Source organism: Catharus ustulatus, chromosome 6 (assembly GCF_009819885.2).
Source record: "Catharus ustulatus isolate bCatUst1 chromosome 6, bCatUst1.pri.v2, whole genome shotgun sequence".
Lineage (NCBI taxonomy): Eukaryota > Metazoa > Chordata > Aves > Passeriformes > Turdidae > Catharus > Catharus ustulatus.
In genome coordinates, this window is record NC_046226.1 from 53,521,175 (window position 1) to 53,538,790 (window position 17,616).

The 17,616-nt window shown below is 61.7% G+C and overlaps 5 protein-coding genes across 10 annotated transcripts; 2 read left to right on the plus strand and 3 right to left on the minus strand.

The window, feature by feature from the left end:
* The first annotated feature begins 412 nt into the window (after positions 1–412).
* Positions 413–2,427, plus strand: CHURC1 (churchill domain containing 1). 3 transcript variants are annotated; one of them, XM_033063664.2, is made up of 5 exons: positions 413–498; positions 585–720; positions 1,512–1,582; positions 1,652–1,740; positions 2,012–2,427. In XM_033063664.2, exons 1-5 carry the CDS (start codon positions 460–462, stop codon positions 2,088–2,090), a joined length of 414 nt encoding a protein of 137 aa, XP_032919555.1. In that variant the 5' UTR covers positions 413–459; the 3' UTR covers positions 2,091–2,427. The 3 variants fall into 3 exon arrangements, with proteins under 3 accessions (XP_032919555.1, XP_032919556.1, XP_032919558.1); XM_033063665.2 differs by having other exon boundaries at positions 1,678–1,740; XM_033063667.2 differs by lacking the exon at positions 1,652–1,740.
* A 570-nt stretch (positions 2,428–2,997) lies between these two features.
* On the minus strand, positions 2,998–4,616 carry GPX2 (glutathione peroxidase 2). The gene is made up of 2 exons (XM_033063661.1): positions 3,612–4,616; positions 2,998–3,533 (listed from the first exon to the last, which is right to left on the minus strand). The coding sequence occupies exons 1-2, from the start codon at positions 3,834–3,836 to the stop codon at positions 3,183–3,185; spliced, it is 576 nt and encodes a 191-aa protein (XP_032919552.1). The 5' UTR covers positions 3,837–4,616; the 3' UTR covers positions 2,998–3,182.
* Positions 4,617–4,718: 102 nt separating this feature from the next.
* Positions 4,719–8,326, minus strand: RAB15 (RAB15, member RAS oncogene family). Of its 3 annotated transcripts, none has more exons than XM_033063658.1 (7): positions 8,153–8,326; positions 6,822–6,882; positions 6,627–6,687; positions 6,461–6,538; positions 6,283–6,372; positions 5,283–5,348; positions 4,719–5,159 (listed from the first exon to the last, which is right to left on the minus strand). In XM_033063658.1, exons 1-7 carry the CDS (start codon positions 8,274–8,276, stop codon positions 5,004–5,006), a joined length of 636 nt encoding a protein of 211 aa, XP_032919549.1. In that variant the 5' UTR covers positions 8,277–8,326; the 3' UTR covers positions 4,719–5,003. The 3 variants fall into 3 exon arrangements, with proteins under 3 accessions (XP_032919549.1, XP_032919551.1, XP_032919550.1); XM_033063660.1 differs by lacking the exon at positions 8,153–8,326 and adding an exon at positions 7,808–7,845; XM_033063659.1 differs by lacking the exon at positions 8,153–8,326 and adding an exon at positions 7,479–7,801.
* Positions 8,327–9,953: 1,627 nt separating this feature from the next.
* LOC116998193 (protein farnesyltransferase subunit beta-like) lies at positions 9,954–14,640 on the plus strand. The gene is made up of 12 exons (XM_033063657.1): positions 9,954–10,035; positions 10,936–11,000; positions 11,142–11,214; positions 11,452–11,543; positions 11,827–11,973; positions 12,047–12,130; positions 12,749–12,835; positions 12,911–13,040; positions 13,122–13,254; positions 13,347–13,458; positions 13,544–13,658; positions 14,124–14,640. The coding sequence occupies exons 1-12, from the start codon at positions 9,955–9,957 to the stop codon at positions 14,232–14,234; spliced, it is 1,230 nt and encodes a 409-aa protein (XP_032919548.1). The 5' UTR covers position 9,954; the 3' UTR covers positions 14,235–14,640.
* MAX (MYC associated factor X) lies at positions 14,571–17,560 on the minus strand. 2 transcript variants are annotated; one of them, XM_033063662.2, is made up of 5 exons: positions 17,406–17,560; positions 17,202–17,228; positions 16,057–16,164; positions 15,728–15,857; positions 14,571–15,385 (listed from the first exon to the last, which is right to left on the minus strand). In XM_033063662.2, exons 1-5 carry the CDS (start codon positions 17,499–17,501, stop codon positions 15,201–15,203), a joined length of 546 nt encoding a protein of 181 aa, XP_032919553.1. In that variant the 5' UTR covers positions 17,502–17,560; the 3' UTR covers positions 14,571–15,200. The 2 variants fall into 2 exon arrangements, with proteins under 2 accessions (XP_032919553.1, XP_032919554.1); XM_033063663.2 differs by having other exon boundaries at positions 15,728–15,851; positions 17,406–17,541.
* Between the last annotated feature and the right edge of the window lie 56 nt (positions 17,561–17,616).

The following is a 17,616-nucleotide window of genomic DNA, read 5'->3' on the forward strand; positions in this document are numbered from 1 at the left end:
AGGGTGTCCCCCAGCCAATACCAATACCCCACAGTTGGTCCTGAATGTCCCCCAGCTAGACCTGGGTGACCCCACTGGCCCTTGATACCCCTCAGGTACTCCCCAGGGTCTCCAGCTAGCCCTGGATATCCCCCAGCTAATCCTAGGCAGTTCCCAGCTAGCCCTGGGTGCCCTTTGCTAGCCCTGGATGCTCCCTAGCTCACTCCAGGTGTCCCTCGCTGGCCTTGCGTGCACTCAGGTAGCTCCAGGGGTCCCGCACTAGCCCTGAGTGCCCGACTAGCCCAGCCCCCCAATTATTCCTGGTTGCCCCAAGCAGCCCCACGGCCCCTTAGGCCCCGCCCACTCGTCGAACCACGCCCATGCGCTCCAGGCCACGCCCAGCACCCGGTCTCCACCCAGCCGGTAAGCCCCGCCCACCGGCGCAAGTCTCGCGACATTCGCGGGGGAGGGTGGTGCGAGATGTGCGGCGGCTGTGTGGGCACCGAGTACCCGGAGCGGGTGAGGGCGGGCACGGGCGGCCCCGGAACCGGCACCGGCTTCGGTCCCGGTCCCGATCCCGGTCCTAGCCTGTGCTCCCGCCCTAGGGCACCACCTGCCTGGAGGGCGGATCTTTCCTCCTGAACTTCGTGGGGTGCGCGCAGTGCGGCCGCCGGGACTTCGTGCTGGTCAGCAACCGGGCCGAGGGCCTGCAGGGCGAGGAGGAGATCGTCACCTATGACCGTGCGGTGGGGGGCACCGGGGGGGTGAGGGCCCGGGGGGTGGGGTCTGGGGGGCCTGAGGGGATCTTTGGGGTCTGGGGCTCTTGAGGGCGACATTTGGGGGATCCCTGAGCCATCCCTGGGGCTCAGGGGTCGCTGAAGGTTGGGGGTCTTGAGGGCTGGGAGGGGTCGGGGGGTGTTGAGTGTTGGGGAAGACCTTGTATCTTGAAGGTCTTGAGGGATGCTGAAGGCCTTGGGGGACCTTTGAAGTCTGGAGCTTGGACGATGTTGAGGGTTAGAGAGGGCTGGAGGGGACCTTTGGGATCTGGGAGTATTGTAGGTTCGGGGGCAAAGGTGGAGGCCTTGAAGGTTGAGGGCTGGGGGTAGCTTTTGGATTCTGGGGGGTCCTGAGGGCTGGGAGGGTGTCCTGGGGCGTAGGGGCTCTCAAGGCCTGGGATACCATGGGGAGGGCTCAGAGGTCAAAGCAGGGAGAGGCCTAAAGGAGGATTAGTTTGAGTAGGGAAAATTTGGGTCCCCAGTATTTGGGGGGTCCTTGAAAGTGGGAATGGTGGATGCCCAGGGAGGGGGTCTCAAGTTTAGAGGGAGTGTCAGGGAGCTACCAATGGGCATTAAGCGGGGTGAGTTGCGGTCGGGGGAATTTTGGGGGCTTGATGCTTTGGGGACTGTGATGTCTATGCCCTGGGGGGGAGGGCAGGCACAGAGGTTTGGGGCTTGTCCCAAGAGATTGGGAGTGGGGGGATACCCTGGGGGCAGTGTCCATGTCGTCTCACCTCACTGTCCCCTGCCCCACAGACCTGTGCAAGAACTGCCACCACTTGATCGCACGCCACGAGTACACCTTCAGTGTAGTGGACGACTACCAGGTTTGTGTCTTGTCCCCCAAAAGCTCTTCCTGACTCTGCCTCTGGAATTCCAGACCCACTCTTCCACAGGCTGATTCCCACCTTCCCTGGGACAGAGCCTCAAAGGATTCAGAGCCTCATCCCTGTGTCCAGGACTATGTGGAGTCCCCCCAGCACTGGTCCGTGCCTTGTGGGGAAAGCCCAGCTCACCTGGCATGGGAATGTGGGTGATGGGAGGGGGCTGTGACCCCCATTCCTCATTCCTGGCACATCTCCTATGCAGCAAATGGCTGGAAAAAGGGCTCAGGGGAGCCAGTGGGGCAGGAAACGAGATCCCCTGGCTCTGATTGCAATCGGGGATCGGGTACCGGATCTGGCTCAAGTTTCCCTGTGGGGGAGCAGGGCTGTGGCAGCCCCCCTTTTTCCAGCCCCCCCTTTTCCTTCCCCCAGGAATATACCATGCTGTGCCTGCTCTGCGGCCGTGCTGAGGATTCCGTCAGCATCCTGCCTGACGACCCTCGCCAAATGACCCCGCTGTTCTGATCCCCGTGCATATCCTGGGATGAGCTTTCAGGAGCTCCTGGATCCCCAGCACTGTAATTTCTGGGGCCCACACAGTTCCTAAAATTATTTGCTCCTCCAAACTTCCAGCCTGGATGCAGCAAACACCCAACACCAGATGCTCCCATTTATCTGGAGCCTTTTGGCTCCAACCCTGACTGCAAGAATGGGATGCAGTGCCGCGGCCCGAGCCCCCTGTGTGCTGAAGACGTAAAGGGGTCCCCCAAAACAGGATGCAAAAGGATTCCCACCCCATCCCACCTCAGGAGCCCTCATATGTGGGATAATAAATGTGACATGTGACAGCTCGGTGGCATAGGCAGGAGTATTTCAGGAATGCGCTTCACCCCCTGGAGTTGGTGAAGGGTGTTGGGGGCTGATGCAGGGGGCTTTTTGCATCCCAAGAGCCTGTGGAATTCCTCCTCGGCCCTTCCAAGCACTGGAGAGTCCACTGCACTCTCCTAGTGCTCTGCTAAGTCCTGCAGAGAAAGGACTTGGATCATTTTTCCTTCCCAAGAAGTTGATTTGGGGTCACTTCCTCCTGCCCTGTGGTTTGTAACCTGGCCCTGCCCTGCTGGGAATTCCAGATCCTGAGGCGGGAAGGAGCTGGGTTGTGAAATCACTGCCCTGGGGTGGATGAAGTGCTGCTCTTGGCACCCGGCCCCAGCAACACCCATGGGGAACTGGGTGCAGCCGGCCTGGCGCCCACCTATCCCTGAGCCTCCCATTTCCTGGATCTGGCACCTCAGGGCTGCGTCCTCCTTCCTGCTCCCCCCCGACAGCCCCCAAAATCCACATGGGTGTGGGTATGGGTATGTTCCCAGAAACCTCATGGACCCGTTTACACTTCCAAAAACCACGTGGATCCAGGCACGCTTACTCCAGCTCATTTATTGCCACCAGCCCACGCTGCCCCAGCGGCTCCAACCCTCTGCCCCCATCAAGCCCCCTCCCCGTGGAGGTTTCAGAGAGGGCTGTCACTCTGCGGAGAGCTGGGGCCGTCCTGGGGTGACGCCGGAGCCAGGATCACACCAGAGCCAGGATCATGCTGGAGCTAGGATTACTTGGCCAGCTTGAGGAGACGCTGGATATCAGGCTCCAGCTGGGCTGTGGGCACACGGGGGCTGTAGCGCCGGAACGGTTCCCCCTCAGGCCCCACCAGGAATTTCTCAAAATTCCAGGAGATGTCGGAGCGCCGCACGGGGCTCCAGGTGACAAAGCGGGGCTCGGTCATCAGGTGTGTGGCCTCATCGGCAGGTGCAGGCAGGTGAGCCTTGAGGTAGGCGAACACTGGATGGGTGTCGGTCCCGTTCACCTGGCACTTCTGGAACAGGGTAAAGTTGGGCTCAAAGCCACCCCCGGGCCGCACGTGCTTCAGGGTGTTGAGGATCTCCTCATTGGTGCCGTTCTCCTGTGGCAGGGAAGGAGAAATCCAGAGCCCTTTGTTTCCCAGCTCCTCATCCCCTGCCTCATAGCCCATAGGACTTACCTGATATCCAAACTGGTTACAGGGGAAGCCCAGCACGACCAGCCGCCGGGGGTAGCGGGCTTGGAGCTGGTTGAGCTGAGTGTAATCCCGCACCGTGGTGCCTCAGAGTGAAGCCACATTCTCGATCAGGACCACGCGGCCCCGGAAAACCCCAAAATCCACCTTTTCCCCCTGCAAGGAGGTGGCGCTCAGGTCATAGAAGGACTTGGCGATGGGGACGGTCATGGCTGCAGGCGTGCGGCTGTTTGTGCCCCGTGCCCTGTGCTGCCTCTTAAGGGCTTCCCGGTGCTCACGTCATGGTCCAAAGGTCTCCAGGCCCCGCCGTGGCTCAGGAGAAACTGGAGCCGCCTGTCCCACCCATGGAAGGAGGAAGGTGGCACGGGGCCAAGGCAATGCTCTACCTGCCTCAATAATTCATGGCACGCACGGTGCGGCTGCTCATCCTAGTGCCTGTGCGATGCGGGATGCTCCCAGCCTGGCACAGCATGTTCCCGAGGATTGGGAATGATGGTGAGAGTTGGGGGATAACGGGAGTCAGGGAATAACAGGACTCTGGGATCTGGGGCTCTGTGGGGCAGAGGAGGAGGGGACAAGTGCCCCAGTACTCCTCCTTGCCTGGTGCTGCCATGGCATCAACTCTGGGGCCTCCTGTCCTGCCCATTCCAGTGCCCACCAGGCTCGAGGCCCACTGGTCCCAGTACCAGGTCCACCATTCTCTAGAGGTGCCCATCCCAGTGCCTGGCAGCATCCTGGTGTCCACCTACATCCCAGTAGGTTCCACTGACTTAGTGCCCACCATCATCCCAGTAAGCACCCATCCCAGCCCGCCACCATCCCGCTGCTGGCTCATCCCAGTGCCACCACCAAGCTTTCTAGCCCTGTTCCCACAGCTGGGGCTGACCTGGCCTGGCAGGCCATGGTGGTGGCCATGGCACCCCACAGGCACCACCACGCCCCATGTCTGTGCCCAGCCTGGAAAGGGGACACCATGCTGGCAGCCCCAGATCACCCTCAATTATTGATCACTGCTCGGGTGTCCATGCCCAGGTTGTGCCTGCTGCCATGGCATCATGCCCACAGCCCCCCTGGAGCACACGGACCACCATCCCCTCCAGCATCACCTTTATTCTGCAAACCATTGTGTAAAATTGGGGGTCCCACGGGCACAGGGTGGCACAGGCTGGGCACACAGTGCCTGGACAGCCCCCACCCTACCTGCAAACATAGGGGGGCACAGGTGCCAGGATGGGGAGCCCCCCCTGCCACTTTCTCCTCCCTCCTGTCCGTGGGGGTGTCCCGTGTTGTCCCCCACTCCATGGGGGCTGTCCCAGTCCTGCCCCTACCATGCCCCCCGACACACCCTGGGAAGGAGGGGTCAGGGGGTCCCAGCCTTCAACACCAGCAGGTTTTGGGGGTGTCCTCACTCCCCAGGGGCTGCTGCTCATCCTCCTCCAGCCGGGCCAGGGTGGGGGCGCGGGGTGGTCCCCGCAGCTCGTCCAGCTCCTTGCGGTGCGCCTGCAGCACCAGCTCCGTCAGCCGCGTGAAGGACTGTGGGAGAGGGGTGGGGTGAACCTCGGAGATCCCTCCAGTACCCCCTGACCTCTCCAGGCCCCCCAGGCCAACCCCAACCCCTCAGAACCGCACCAGCCCCCCGCCCCAGTCCCCTCATACCTCCTTGATGTTGAGGTTGCTGCAGGCGCTGGTCTCGTAGAAATCCATCCCGTATTCCCTGGCCAGCTGCGGCACCAGGGGTTTGGCAGGGAGGGGGGGTAGCATGATTTGGGGGGAGGGGTGATTCAATACCCCTGGCCTCCCTCTCTGGAACGTGCACAGCTGGGCACCGACAGGAGAGCTGCTGGGGTAGCTGGCATAGGGGCACACCTGGGGCTGATTGTGGGGTGCAGGGGGCCCTGGGAGGGGCTCTGGGTGCTTTAGTTTGAGGTTCTGGGAGGGATACTGGGGGCACTGGGTGCTTTAGGGGTGCAGAGGAGCATGATGGAGGTGTGGGGAAGGGTTGGGGGTTGTTGGCTGGCATAGCACTGGGTGGCAGAGGGGTTTCCTGGATGCTCTGGAGCTCCCGGGGAGGGTCAGTGGTCCCCGAGTTCATACTGCAGGAGCATGGGCGGGTCACTGGATACAGGTAGGGATGTTTGGGGATCCCTGGATATGGGTAGGGCTGCAGGAAGGCTATTGGGGTCCATGTGGAATGCAGGGGGGCTTGTGGAGGGTCCAGCCATGCTGGGATTGCAGGGAGGTACACTGGGTGCTTTGGGGTCCCAAGGGGGACACTGAGGGGGTCACTGTGTGCTTCAGGGGTGCAGGAGACCATGCTGGAGGTGCAGGGAGAGGTTAGGGGTCTCTAAACATTTTGCAGGTGGGGAAGAGGGAGCCTTGGGGATGCACAACCACTGCAGGGGTGGAGAGGAAGAGAGCTCCCGGACGCTGGGGGAGCTGCTTTTGGGGTGCCTGGGTACAGACTGCAAGAGGGTGGGGGGGTCCCTGGTTGTGCTGGAAGGGGCTGGAAATGCTTGGGGGTCCTGGATAGAAGTAGGGCTGCAGGAGGGCTGTCGGGGTCCCGGGTGCAGATGGGGCTCAGGGAGAGGCTGGCCATGCTAGGGGTGCAGGAGGGGTCCTGCCCCCTGGGGGGTGGCACACAGCAGCCCCCGCTCACCTGCAGCCCTTGCTCTTTGGGCACTTGCCTCTTGTGCTCCTCGTCCGCCTTGTTCCCAATAAGGATTTTCTGGACGCCATCAGGTGCGTACTGGGTAGGAGACCAGTGTAAGGACCCCCCCCCAACACACACACACAGGGCTGCGGAACCCCCAGACCGCCCCCCTGTGAGCCCCCACCTCATCCACGTCGCTGGCCCACTTCACGATGTGCTGGTAGGAGCGCTCGCTGCTGATGTCGTACACCAGGAAAATGCCCTGCAGGGGGTGGGGGGCAGCCATTGAAACCCCAAAACCGTGCCTCAGTTTCCCCTCTCCTGTGGACCAGGACAGGGAGCCCTCGTACCTGTGCTCGCCGGTAATACTGCTTGGTGATGGTCTGGTACCGTTCCTGGCCGGCTGTGTCCCTGCCCGGGGACAGCAGATCAGTGTCACCACCCATGGCATGAGTTTGACAGGGCTCAGCCCCTACCTTGGGTGGGGGGACTCAGACCCCAAAATTTCTTCCCTCTTCCCCCCAGGATCCAGTGCTGCCACTCACCAGATCTGTATCCGCACCTTGATCCCATCCACCTCAATGGTCTTCATCTTGAAGTCGACACCTGGGATTGGAATGGGAGAGGTTGTGGGGGTGTCCTGGTGTTTCTCTCTGTAGGAGCTCCTGTCACTGGGCACCCTCTGGTCCCCTCACCTCTCCTGACCCACCCCATGCCCACCATGGCCTGCTGCTGTTCCCCACGCCCTATGCCTGGCCTGGCATGAGGCCCCCGGTGCCAGGTGGTGATCTGGTGCTTCCAGCTCCCTGGTGCTGCAGCTGTCCAGTTCTCCCAGTTCCCCAGTGCTACAGCTTCTCGGTGCTGTGGCCGCCCAATGCTCCCAGTTCCCGGCTGCACACTGCTCTCGGTTCCCCTGTGCCGGAGGTGCCTGGTCCTCCCAGTTCTCCCGTGTCCATGATTTCCTGGCTCCCTGATACTCCCGGTTCCCTGGAACCGTGGCTCTCCGCAGCCCGCGGTTTCCCAGTTTCCCTATGCTGCAGCTTCCCGGTGGTACCGGCTTGCGGATTCCCACGGTTTTACCGTTTCCCGATGCCCACCACTTCCCAGTTCCCCGGTGCTGCGACTCCCGATGGTCTTTGGTTCCCCGGTGCCCACAGTTTTCCCCCTCCCCGGTGCCCACGGTTTTCCCGCTTTCTGGTTACCTGTTTCCCCATGTTCCTAGTGTTGCAGCTCTCCAGCGCCCACGGTTAACCCTTTCCCGGTGCCCCCGTTTTCCCATGCCCACCACTCCCCGGTTCCCTGGTTCCCACGACTCTCGGCTGCCCTGGTTTCCCGTTTTCCCGATCCTGTGGCTTCCCAGTTCCTCGGCAGTCCCGGTTTCCCGATGCCCACGATTTCCCCGTTCCCTGGCTTCCCGTTTCTCGGTGGCTGCGTCTCCCTTGTCCTCCCGGTTCTCCGGTTCCCACGGTTTTCCCGCTCCCCGGTTGCCTATTTCCCCGTTTCCCCAGTGCTGCGGCTTCCCAGTACTCACGGTTTCCGGGTGCCCACGGCTCCCCAGTTCCCCGCTTTCCCGTTTCCCCGGTACCGCGGCTCCCAGTGCTCCCGGTTGCCCGGTACTGCACCTCCCCATTGCTCCCGATTCCTTGATGCTCCCGGTTTCACGTTTCCTCAGTGTCGCGGCTCCACGTTTCCCCGGTGTTCCCGGTTCTCTGGCTTCCCATTTCCACGGTGCTGTGGCTCCCAGTCTTCCCGGTTCCCCGATACTCCCGTTTCCCCGGTGCTGCGCCTCCCCACTGCTCCCGCTTCCCCAATGCTCCCGGTTCCCCGATTCCCCGCTCCCGCCGCTGCGGCCGCCGTGCGCTGCCGGTGCCGGTACCGATGGTGGAGATGTGGGCGGGGTGGAACTGGTTGTCGGTGAACCGGCAGAGCAGGCAGGTCTTGCCCACGCCCGAGTCCCCGAGCAGCAGCAACCGGAACAGCACGTCGTACTGCTTGGCCATGGCGGGCCCGGGCCGCCGCCGCCGCCGCCACACCGGGGCCGCTCCGGGGCCGCGAGCTGCGCCGCCGCAGCCGCGCCGGGCCGGGCTGGCACCGGGGGATGCACCGGGGCGGGGCGGGGCGGGGGCGGCGGCGGCGGGAGGGGGCACCGGGAGGGGAAACGAGGGGAGCGACACCGGGGATGGACCGGGGGATGCTGTGGGGAGCGGGGAGGGGACACCGGGGATACACCAGGGATACACCGGGAGATGCTGTGGGGAGCAGGGAGGGGACACCGGGGATACACCAGGGATACACCGGGAGATGCTGTGGGGAGCAGGGAGGGGACACTGGGGATACACCAGGGATACACCGGGAGATGCTGTGGGGAACTGGGCGGCGACACGGAGGATGCACTGAGAGGAGAGCTGGGGAGAGCAGGGGACGGAGCCAGGAACACACCGTAGCATATGTTGGGCATGCTCTGGAAAACGGGAGGTGGGAGACGCGGGATGTACCAGGGGGACCAGAGGGGACTCCGAGGGCTCTGTGAACACCGGGAATGTACCCGGGGTTGCTCTGGGGGCATTGGGAAGGGGATAGAGGGATGCAGCAGGGCACACTGGGGTGACACAGAGCTGCACCAGAGGAATTGGTGACACTTAGGAAAGATGGAATGGTGCCCAGCAGGACCTGGACAAGGATGGGTTGTTCAGGTTGTCCTGTCCAGGGACATAATTCCCATGAGAAACTCGTGGCAGTCAACAAGGCCAAGGGCAGGATTGGCAAATGGGTCAGGACAGCTCCGGAGATAAGTGCAGGATGGGGGTGATGGGTTGGAGAACTGCCCAGAGAAGAGGAATCTTCGGGGATGAGAGGCTGGATATGACCTGGCAACCTGTGCTGGCAGACCTGGAAAACCACCCATGTCCTGGGCTATGTCAGTGGCAGCATGACAACAGGTGAGGGGGGATTGTCCTCCTCTGCCCCACTCAGGTGAAACCCCACATGGAGCGCTGCATCCAGCCCTGGGGTTCTTGTCATGGGAAGCACAGGGAGTTGCTGGAGCAAGTCCAGAGAAAGCCACAGAAGTGTTCCAAGGGCTAAGAACAGGCTGGGAAGCTGGGATTGCTCGACCTAGAGAAGAGAAGGCTCCAGGAAAAGTTAGAGCCCTTTTCGGTGCCTACGGGGGCTCCAGGAGAGATGGAGAGGGACTTGTGATGAGGGCACGGAGTGACAGAATAAGGGAAAATGTGTCCAAAGTGGAAAAGGAAGGTGTAGATTAGATATTGGGAAGAAATTCTTCCCTGTGAGTGTGGTGATGGAGTGGATTTCCCAGAGAGGATGTGGCTTCCCCATCCCTGGAAGTGTCCAAGGCCAGACTGGATGGGGCTTGGAGCAACCTGGGATAGTGGAAGGCCTCCCTGCCTATGGCAGGGGATGGAACTGGATGGGTTTTAATGTTCTTATCAACCCAACCCGTGGACTCTATGATGATGCAATCAATGACGTCACATCACGATGACGCAGCGGCCCCGGGAGTGGCTCCTCCGCGCACGCGCGCCGGGGCTGGGCATGAGCAAGAAAGAAGGGGCGTGGTCAGAGGGAGAAGGGGCGTGACCATGCCTGGTGGGCGTGGCCAGGAGCGCGGCCGCGCGTCCCCTCCCGGCCGCCGTCGCCCGCTGCCCCCGCGGCCGCAGCATGGCGGGAGCGGCCCCCGGCCCCGGCGGGCGGCGGCGGCTGCGGGACGATGGGGTGCGGACCTGCACCTCCGCCGAGCAGGTGCCGGGGGGTGCCAGGGGGCTGCAGGGTGGGCCCTGGGGTGCCGAGGCGGTGGGCTGTGCGGTGCCAGGCTGCCATGGGGCTGGGCTTTGGGGCGCCATTGAAGTGGGGCTTGAGGTTTGGGGTTTGAGGTTCTGGGATGCCGTGGGGCTGGGCTTTGGGCTGCTTTGGGAAGGGGCTCAGGGGTGCCATGGGACTCTGTGATCCCTATCCCAGTATCCCTACGCAACTACTGTCCTCACACCCCCTGTCACAACAGCCCAGCAGCGACCGGTGTTTTGGGGGGCCCGGCGGTGCTGCCGCCCGCCACGGCAGCTTCCGCGGGACACGTCCTACAGAACCAGTCGGGGGAGGGTGGGGGCTCCTGGGGCAGCCAGACTCTCCCCTCCGTCCCTCTATCCTGACCCAGCCCCTGGAGGCTCCCCTGAGTGCTGGGACGGGGTGAAAAGTGACTCCCGGTTTCCCAACCCATGGGGTTCTTGCTCAATTCTGCCCTGGCGGGACACAGTGCCATGAGTGCAGGTCCCCGTGTGGCCCCTCCTCATCCCTGAGGATGATCTCGGGGTATTTCCTTGAGGATTATGGTGGCTTAGAGTGCCCAAGTCCCCGGTTATCCCAGCGTGAGCGGGAGGAGGATGTTTTCCATGACAGTCTTGCAATGAACCAAACTCAAGCTGGATTTGTAAAGCAGCATGGGATGGTGCTGGATTCTGGCATAATTTAGGGCGCAAAGCTGCTGGGAATTCCTATTTTCATTTTACTGGATGAGATGGGGCTGTGAATTGGATAAACCCCTGGGATGGGGTAGAAGCTGTGGGGCTTAGTGAGGATCATGTTTGGAATGTGTGGAGCCTCTTTCCAGAGCTCACCATAGTCTTTATTCCTATTTTTCCTGACAAGTCCAAGGTGGAGGACATCGTGCAGGAGGTCTATGATGCCTACAAGACAAACCATCACTCCTCACAGTGAGTATCAAAACTCCCAATAACCGTAGATAACTCCCATCCCAAAAAAGCAGTTGAGCCCAATGGGTGCCACAGTAGAATTCTGCCCCTTCTGCCACTGCTTTTTCACCCTGTCTGCTCATCCTGTCTTCTCTTTTCCAGGTATGTCCTGCAGCGGGAGAAGCACTTCCATTACCTGAAGAGAGGCCTCCGGCAGCTCACTGAAGCCTATGAGGTACTGGGAATGCTGGATATGTCACCTGGAGCCACTGGCTGGGGTGAACCCCTTGCCCTGAGCTGTCGCCAGGATTGTTTGTTGCCGGGAGTTTACCAGTCCCAGAGTGGACGCAGCATTCCCTGTGTGCCCATGCTCATCCCAGCGATGCTCAGGGGGTTCTCCTGACTGTCTCCTCATTCCTGCCTGCTCCTGCCGTGTCCAGTGCCATTCCGACTGTCCCCTCTGTCCCTACAGTGTCTGGATGCCAGCCGCCCCTGGCTCTGCTACTGGATCCTGCACAGCCTGGAGCTGCTGGATGAGCCCATTCCCGAGTCGGTGGCCTCTGAGTAAGTGGGGAGAGCTGGGGGACCCCACCATGGCCACTGTCGCTGCTGGCCACCCACGTGACTCCGGAGGTGCCACCTCCCGCTGTCCCCAGAGCAAAGGAGTGCTTTGTCTCCCTGCCACCGTCAATGCCGCCCATTCTTCCGGCGGCTTCCTCGTGACGACGGAGATGGGAGGGTGACACCCCCGGCTTCGACCCTGGGGGGTTCACGAGGCTAGCAAGGGATGTATCACCCCAGCGGGGTGACACAGGTGACACTGAGCCCCTTCCCCACCTTCCCGCAGTGTCTGCCAATTCTTGAGGCGATGCCAGAGCCCCCAGGGTGGATTTGGGGGGGGTCCCGGCCAACACCCCCACCTCGCCCCCACCTACGCCGCCGTGAACGCGCTCTGCATCATCGGCACCGAGGAGGCTTTTGGTGTCATCGACAGGTCTGGTGGCTGGGAGAAGCTGGGTGGGAGGTGGGATGCATGTCCCCCCTCTCACAGCTGCTGGCTCCCGCAGAAAGAAGCTCTTGGAATACCTGTACTCGCTGAAGCAGCCGGATGGCTCCTTCCTCATGCACGTGGGTGGAGAGGTGGATGTCAGGTGGGTGAGGGCTGCATGCGGGGGGGAGGGCTATTTTGGAGGGCCTGGGCATTTTGGGGAGCCAGTGGTGGAAGCAGATTCTTTGCTGGGGAGCTGGTGCCATTCTGAGGATTCAGTGCTGGGAGCTAGTTATGTTTTTGGGAGCTGGTGCTATGGTGGGGAGCTGCTGCTAATTTGGGGTAGTTTTGGGGGATCAGTGCTGTTTTGGGGAGCAAGTGCTGGGAGCTGGTGCTATTCTGAGGTGCCAGTGTCATGGTATGGTTTTGGGGACCCAGTTGTGTTTTGGGGAGCTGGAGGTGTTTTGGGGAGTGGCTGGTGCCACGCTGGAGTACCAGTGCTGTTTTGGGGAGCTGGTACCGTGGTGGGGAGCCAATGCATTGTGGGGGTGTAGTTTTGGGGAGCCGGTGCAGTTTTGGGGTGCTGGTGCCCTGGTAGGGGACCAGCGACACGAACTGCTGCCATGGCACAGTGCTGTTGTGGGGAGCCAGTGCTGGATCAGGGACCTTGTGCTATTTTGGGGAGCCAGTGTAATTTTAGGGAGCTGGTGCCACTTTGGGATGCCAGTGCCACATCCCTGGTAACCTACCTCCTGAATCTCTGGGCACCCTTTTCCTGCAGGAGCGCCTACTGCGCTGCCTCAGTGGCCTCACTGACCAACATCATGACACCCGCGCTCTTCGCTGGGACAGCTGAGTGGATCGCCAGGTGAGATCTGGGGACAGGTGGGGGGCAGGGGATGACATTCCTAGTGTCCCTGCTGCCCTGATCCTGCTCCCACAGGTGCCAGAACTGGGAGGGTGGGATTGGCGGCGTGCCGGGCATGGAGGCGCATGGTGGCTACACTTTCTGCGGTGTGGCTGCGCTGGTCATCCTCAAGCAGGAGCATCTCCTGAACCTCCGGAGCCTGCTGGTGAGTGACTCTTCTCTGGGATACTGGTGGTCTCATCCTGCTGGGGATCTTTGGTCCCACACTGGTTCCCATCACTCGCAGCGCTGGGTGACTGGGCGGCAGATGCGCTTCGAGGGCGGATTCCAGGGCCGCTGCAACAAGCTGGTGGATGGGTGCTACTCCTTTTGGCAAGCTGGGCTCCTGCCCCTGCTCCATCGGGCACTCCATGCCAGGGGTGAGTTGTCACAGGCTTCCTCTGTCCCCAGAATGGCATCTCGAGGGATTTGACACCTTCTCTGGTGTTTCTCCTCTGGGTTTCCCTTCCAGGCGATCCAGCGCTGAGCATGGCACACTGGATGTTCGACCAGCTGGCACTGCAGGAATACATCCTCCTGTGCTGCCAGTGCCCAGCTGGTGGGCTGCTGGATAAGCCAGGAAAGTGAGTGCAGGGGGGAACACAGGGCTACCTGGCATCAGGGATGCTCAGATGCCCCCTGAGCATCCCAGTAACTCCTTGCATACAGATCCCGGGATTTCTACCACACCTGCTACTGCCTGAGTGGGCTGGCCATTGCACAGCACTTCGGAAGTGGAGACCTCCACAATGAGGTGGTCCTGGGTATCCCTGAGAATTGCCTGGTAAGTGCCAGGCATTGCTGGGGTGGGCAGGGATGAGCTTCCAGTGCTCCACAGCACTGAGAAAAGCAGATCCAATGGCAGTGGAAAGAGTTGGGGTTCAGCCTGGAGAAGAGGCTTCAGGGAGAGCATAGAGCTGCTTTGAGTGCCTAAAGAGCTACAAGGGAGCTTTGGAATCAGGCTGTGGAGTAACAGGATGGGGGGGAATGGCTCCAAACTGGAAAAGGGAAATGGGAAGAAATTCTTCCCTGTGAGGGTGCTGAGGCCTTGGCACAGGCTGCCCAGAGAAGCTGTAGCTGCCCCATCTCTGCAAGTGTCCAAGGCCAGGTTGGATCAGGCTTGGAGCAACCTGGGGTGGCAGAGATTCCCTGTGCACAGTGGGTTGGACTGGATGATCCTTAAGGTGCCTTCCCACCCAAACCATTCCAGGACTCCGTGATTAACATCCTCCATCCCTCTCTCCCACAGCAGGCCACACACCCTGTCTACAACATTGCCCCGGAGAAGGTGGCGAGGGCAGTGATGCACTTCCTGCAGTATCCTGTGCCCAGCCTGGATCCGGCATCCAGTGCCGAGTAGGGGAGGTCCTGCTGCTGGCTCGGGGTGCCGAGCCCCGGGAGCGAGCGGCACAGCCCATCCCCACGGCAGCCTGGCCAGGCAGAGCGAGGTGCTCAGGGTGCTAGCAATACCAAAATCCATCCTGCTCTGGGCCTGGTGTCCCGCTGCCATCCTGGCCAGGGCCGAGGTGGGACAGGGGCTCTGGCAGAGCTTTTTGGCATCAATAAACCAGAAGTGACACCTGCCGTGTGCTGGTGGCCCCGGGGATGCGGGGCAGGAGGCGATGCCACGTCTGGATCCGGTGGCACCAACTTCCCCCATTCCAAGAACATGCGGTAACCACGGGGGAAGATAAAATAAGTGGAATTTTGGCTTTTTTTGTTTTATTATTTATAGTCTTATAGTAAAGGGAAGCCTTAACTTGCAAGACATCTCTGGGCAGTATGTACAACATACCTTAGATCCATGGAATGGCATCAAAATGGGGGGAAAAGGGGCACCTACGGGGCAGGGACGGGCCACTGGAGTTCGGAAAAATGCCACGGAGGTTGGGAAGGGTCAAGGGAGGGAAGGAGGAGAAGGAGTAGGGAAGGAGCCTCCAAGCCTGGCTCTGTGCTCCGCCGACTCAGGCAGGTGGAGTTGCACACGGAGAAAATAAATAGGGAGATCCCCCCCCAGTGCTTGCTCCTTTCTTGGGGGGGGGCTGCCCGGCTCCTCCCCGTTCTGGACTGCACTGGTCCCCGGGTATAAATAGAAATGCTCCTATAAAACCAGGAGGGAAGGGGAGGGGGGTCGCTAGCAGAGGGGAGTTGGCAGGGGAGTCTCCCTGACCCCCCCAAGTCTTTCTGCTCGGCCTGGCCGGCTCCCCCCGGGGCCGGCGTGGTGGGAGCAGGAAAGGGGCCGGGGAGGGCTGGGAAGCTGCAGTCCGAGAGCTTCTAGGAGCGGAGGGAGCGAGTCCTGCCGCGTGCCAGGGGGCGGCGGGAGGGCCTAACTGGCCTCCATGCGCAGCTTCTTCCTGTTCTGCGGCTCGTCGGGCTCCGAGTCGGAGCTGGAGTCGGAGCCACCGTCGAAGGCGGAGATGGCGCTGCCCTTGGGGTTGGTGTAGAGGCTGTTGTCCGCGGGATAGCTGGCCTGGAGCTGGGCGCTGGCTCGGGCCTTCTCCAGCGCGCGCACTGCGAGGGACCGCACCGTGTCACCCCCGGGCCCAGCCCTGCCTGCAGCCCAGCTCCTGACAGGCCCCAGCTCCCACCAGCTCCTGGATCCCAAACTTTTCTGGACCCTAGATGCTGACAGACCCCACTCCCATTGAATTCTGGACCCTGCTAGACCTCAGCTCTCACCAGATCCCAACTCCCACTGGATTTCAGCTCCCACCAGATTCTGGACTCTGATGGATCATAACTCCTGCCAGACCCCAGCTTCCACTGGATCCTGGATCCCAAACCCTGCCAGACCCCAACTCCTAGATCTCAGACCCTGCTAGAACCCATCTCCAACCAGATCTCAGCTACCACCTTGCTGCTCGAGCAGTGCATTCTGCCGCTTGAGGTCATCGATGTCCTGCTGGTGCGTGTGGTTTTTCCGGCGCATGTACTGGATGTACTCTGTGGCTTTGTCCAGGATTTGGGCCCGGGATGCCTGTTGCAATAGTGGGAAAAGCCAGAGGCAAGATAAAGACCTAGTTCAAGAGGTAAAACTGCAGTTTTACCTGCCTCATCCCACCCTGGCTCTGGCCTCACTGGGGACTCCTGTGGCACAAGAGAGCCTTGGAAATGTCCCAGATTGAGAAGCCAGGACCACGGGTGGGTGTTGCCTGTGCTCCCAGCACGCTCCACAAACTCACCTTCTCTCCTTGGAGCGAAGGCACGGAATCCCGCAGGCTGTGGAAGCTATCCTTGATGTGGTCCCTGCGCTTGCGCTCCAACGCATTGTGATGAGCCCGTTTGTCGGCCTGGGAGCGGGGGACAGGGGTGGCACCGTGGAGGCCACTGCCTGCACCCCTAAAATTCCCTCTGGGAGCCGCTGTGGGAGCTTGGCTGAGCCCTCAGGACGGCTCCGTGGCCGTGACGCCTCCGGCTGGGCCGCGAGGGCGTGGGAAGGAGGCGGCTCCCGGTGCTTTCGGTTTCCCCAGCTTCCTGCTGCCGGGGCAGCTCCGGGCGGCCGGCGGGGGGGCACAGCACTTTCCCCCTGGAACACGGTCATCTCCTCCCATGCCCCCCAACCAACCAGGCACAATCTGCCCCCTGTGCCCTCTCTCAAACCCTTGTGTTGTTCCCCCTGTTGCCCCCAAACACAGCCCCACCCCCCACACGACTCGGCCCCACAAATAATGCCCCCCCAACACCCCCATTTTACCCCAGAAAAGCCTCCCATTCCCCCTCCCCCAAACAGCCCCGGATCCTCTTCCACACGACCCCAAGCCCCACGCCCCACTGGTGTCCCCCCTATAAGACCCCCAGCCCCACAGGACACCCCCAAACCCAGCTGCACCCTCGAAAGTCATGACTCCATGGGTCCCCTTCCGCGTCACAGCCCCCAACCCAAATAAGACCTCCAAGCCCACAAGTGTCCCCTCCCCAAGCCCAAACCTCCTCCCCAGAAGACCCCCAGCCTTACTAGTGTCCCCCCCTTCCAAGAATCCCATCCCCACAGGACACCCCCAAGCCCAGACTTCTCCCCCAGGACCCCCATCCCCACAGATCCTCCTTCATGTCACAGCAGCCCCAGAAGACCCCAGCCCCAAAGGTGTGTTCCCCTCAAAAAGACCCCAAACCCCAGTGGTGCCCTCTCAACACCCCCAACCCCACCGATGTCCCCCCAACACCCCGATCCGCACAGGACACGCCTATTACCCCCCATCCCCCTCCAAGACCCCCATTCCCCCATTCCCCTTCCATGTCACCCCCTCCCCAAATCCCGCCCCCCTCACACCCCCACCCACGTGCTCCCGATCCCGGGGGCGCTGCGGGGCGGCCCCCAGCGACCTACCGCGGACTGAAACCTCGGCTGCTCCTCCTGAGGAGCCCCGACCCGGGCGAGGAGGAAGAGGAAGAAGATGGTGGGGGGGGCGCCGCCATATGAAGGAAGAACACACACAAACCAAACATTACCCCACTCCCAGCGCTCCTAAGGTGGCGAAGAGCCACGGGGGGTTATCCCAAGGATTGTCCCGGGGTTGGGGGCCCAACTCACGTCGCTCTCCACCTCGATGTCATCGTTGTCGCTCATCGCTCCCGCCCGGGTGAAGCCGCGGGCCGCGCCGCCACAACAACAGCCCGCACCGCGCATGCGCGGAAGTCGGGGAGGGCAATCATGGCGCCGGGCGACGCGAACGGTAGCGGGAGTTGTGGTTTGAGTGGGGAGATGGAGGCAGCTTCCACGTGGCTGGGACTACAACTCCCGG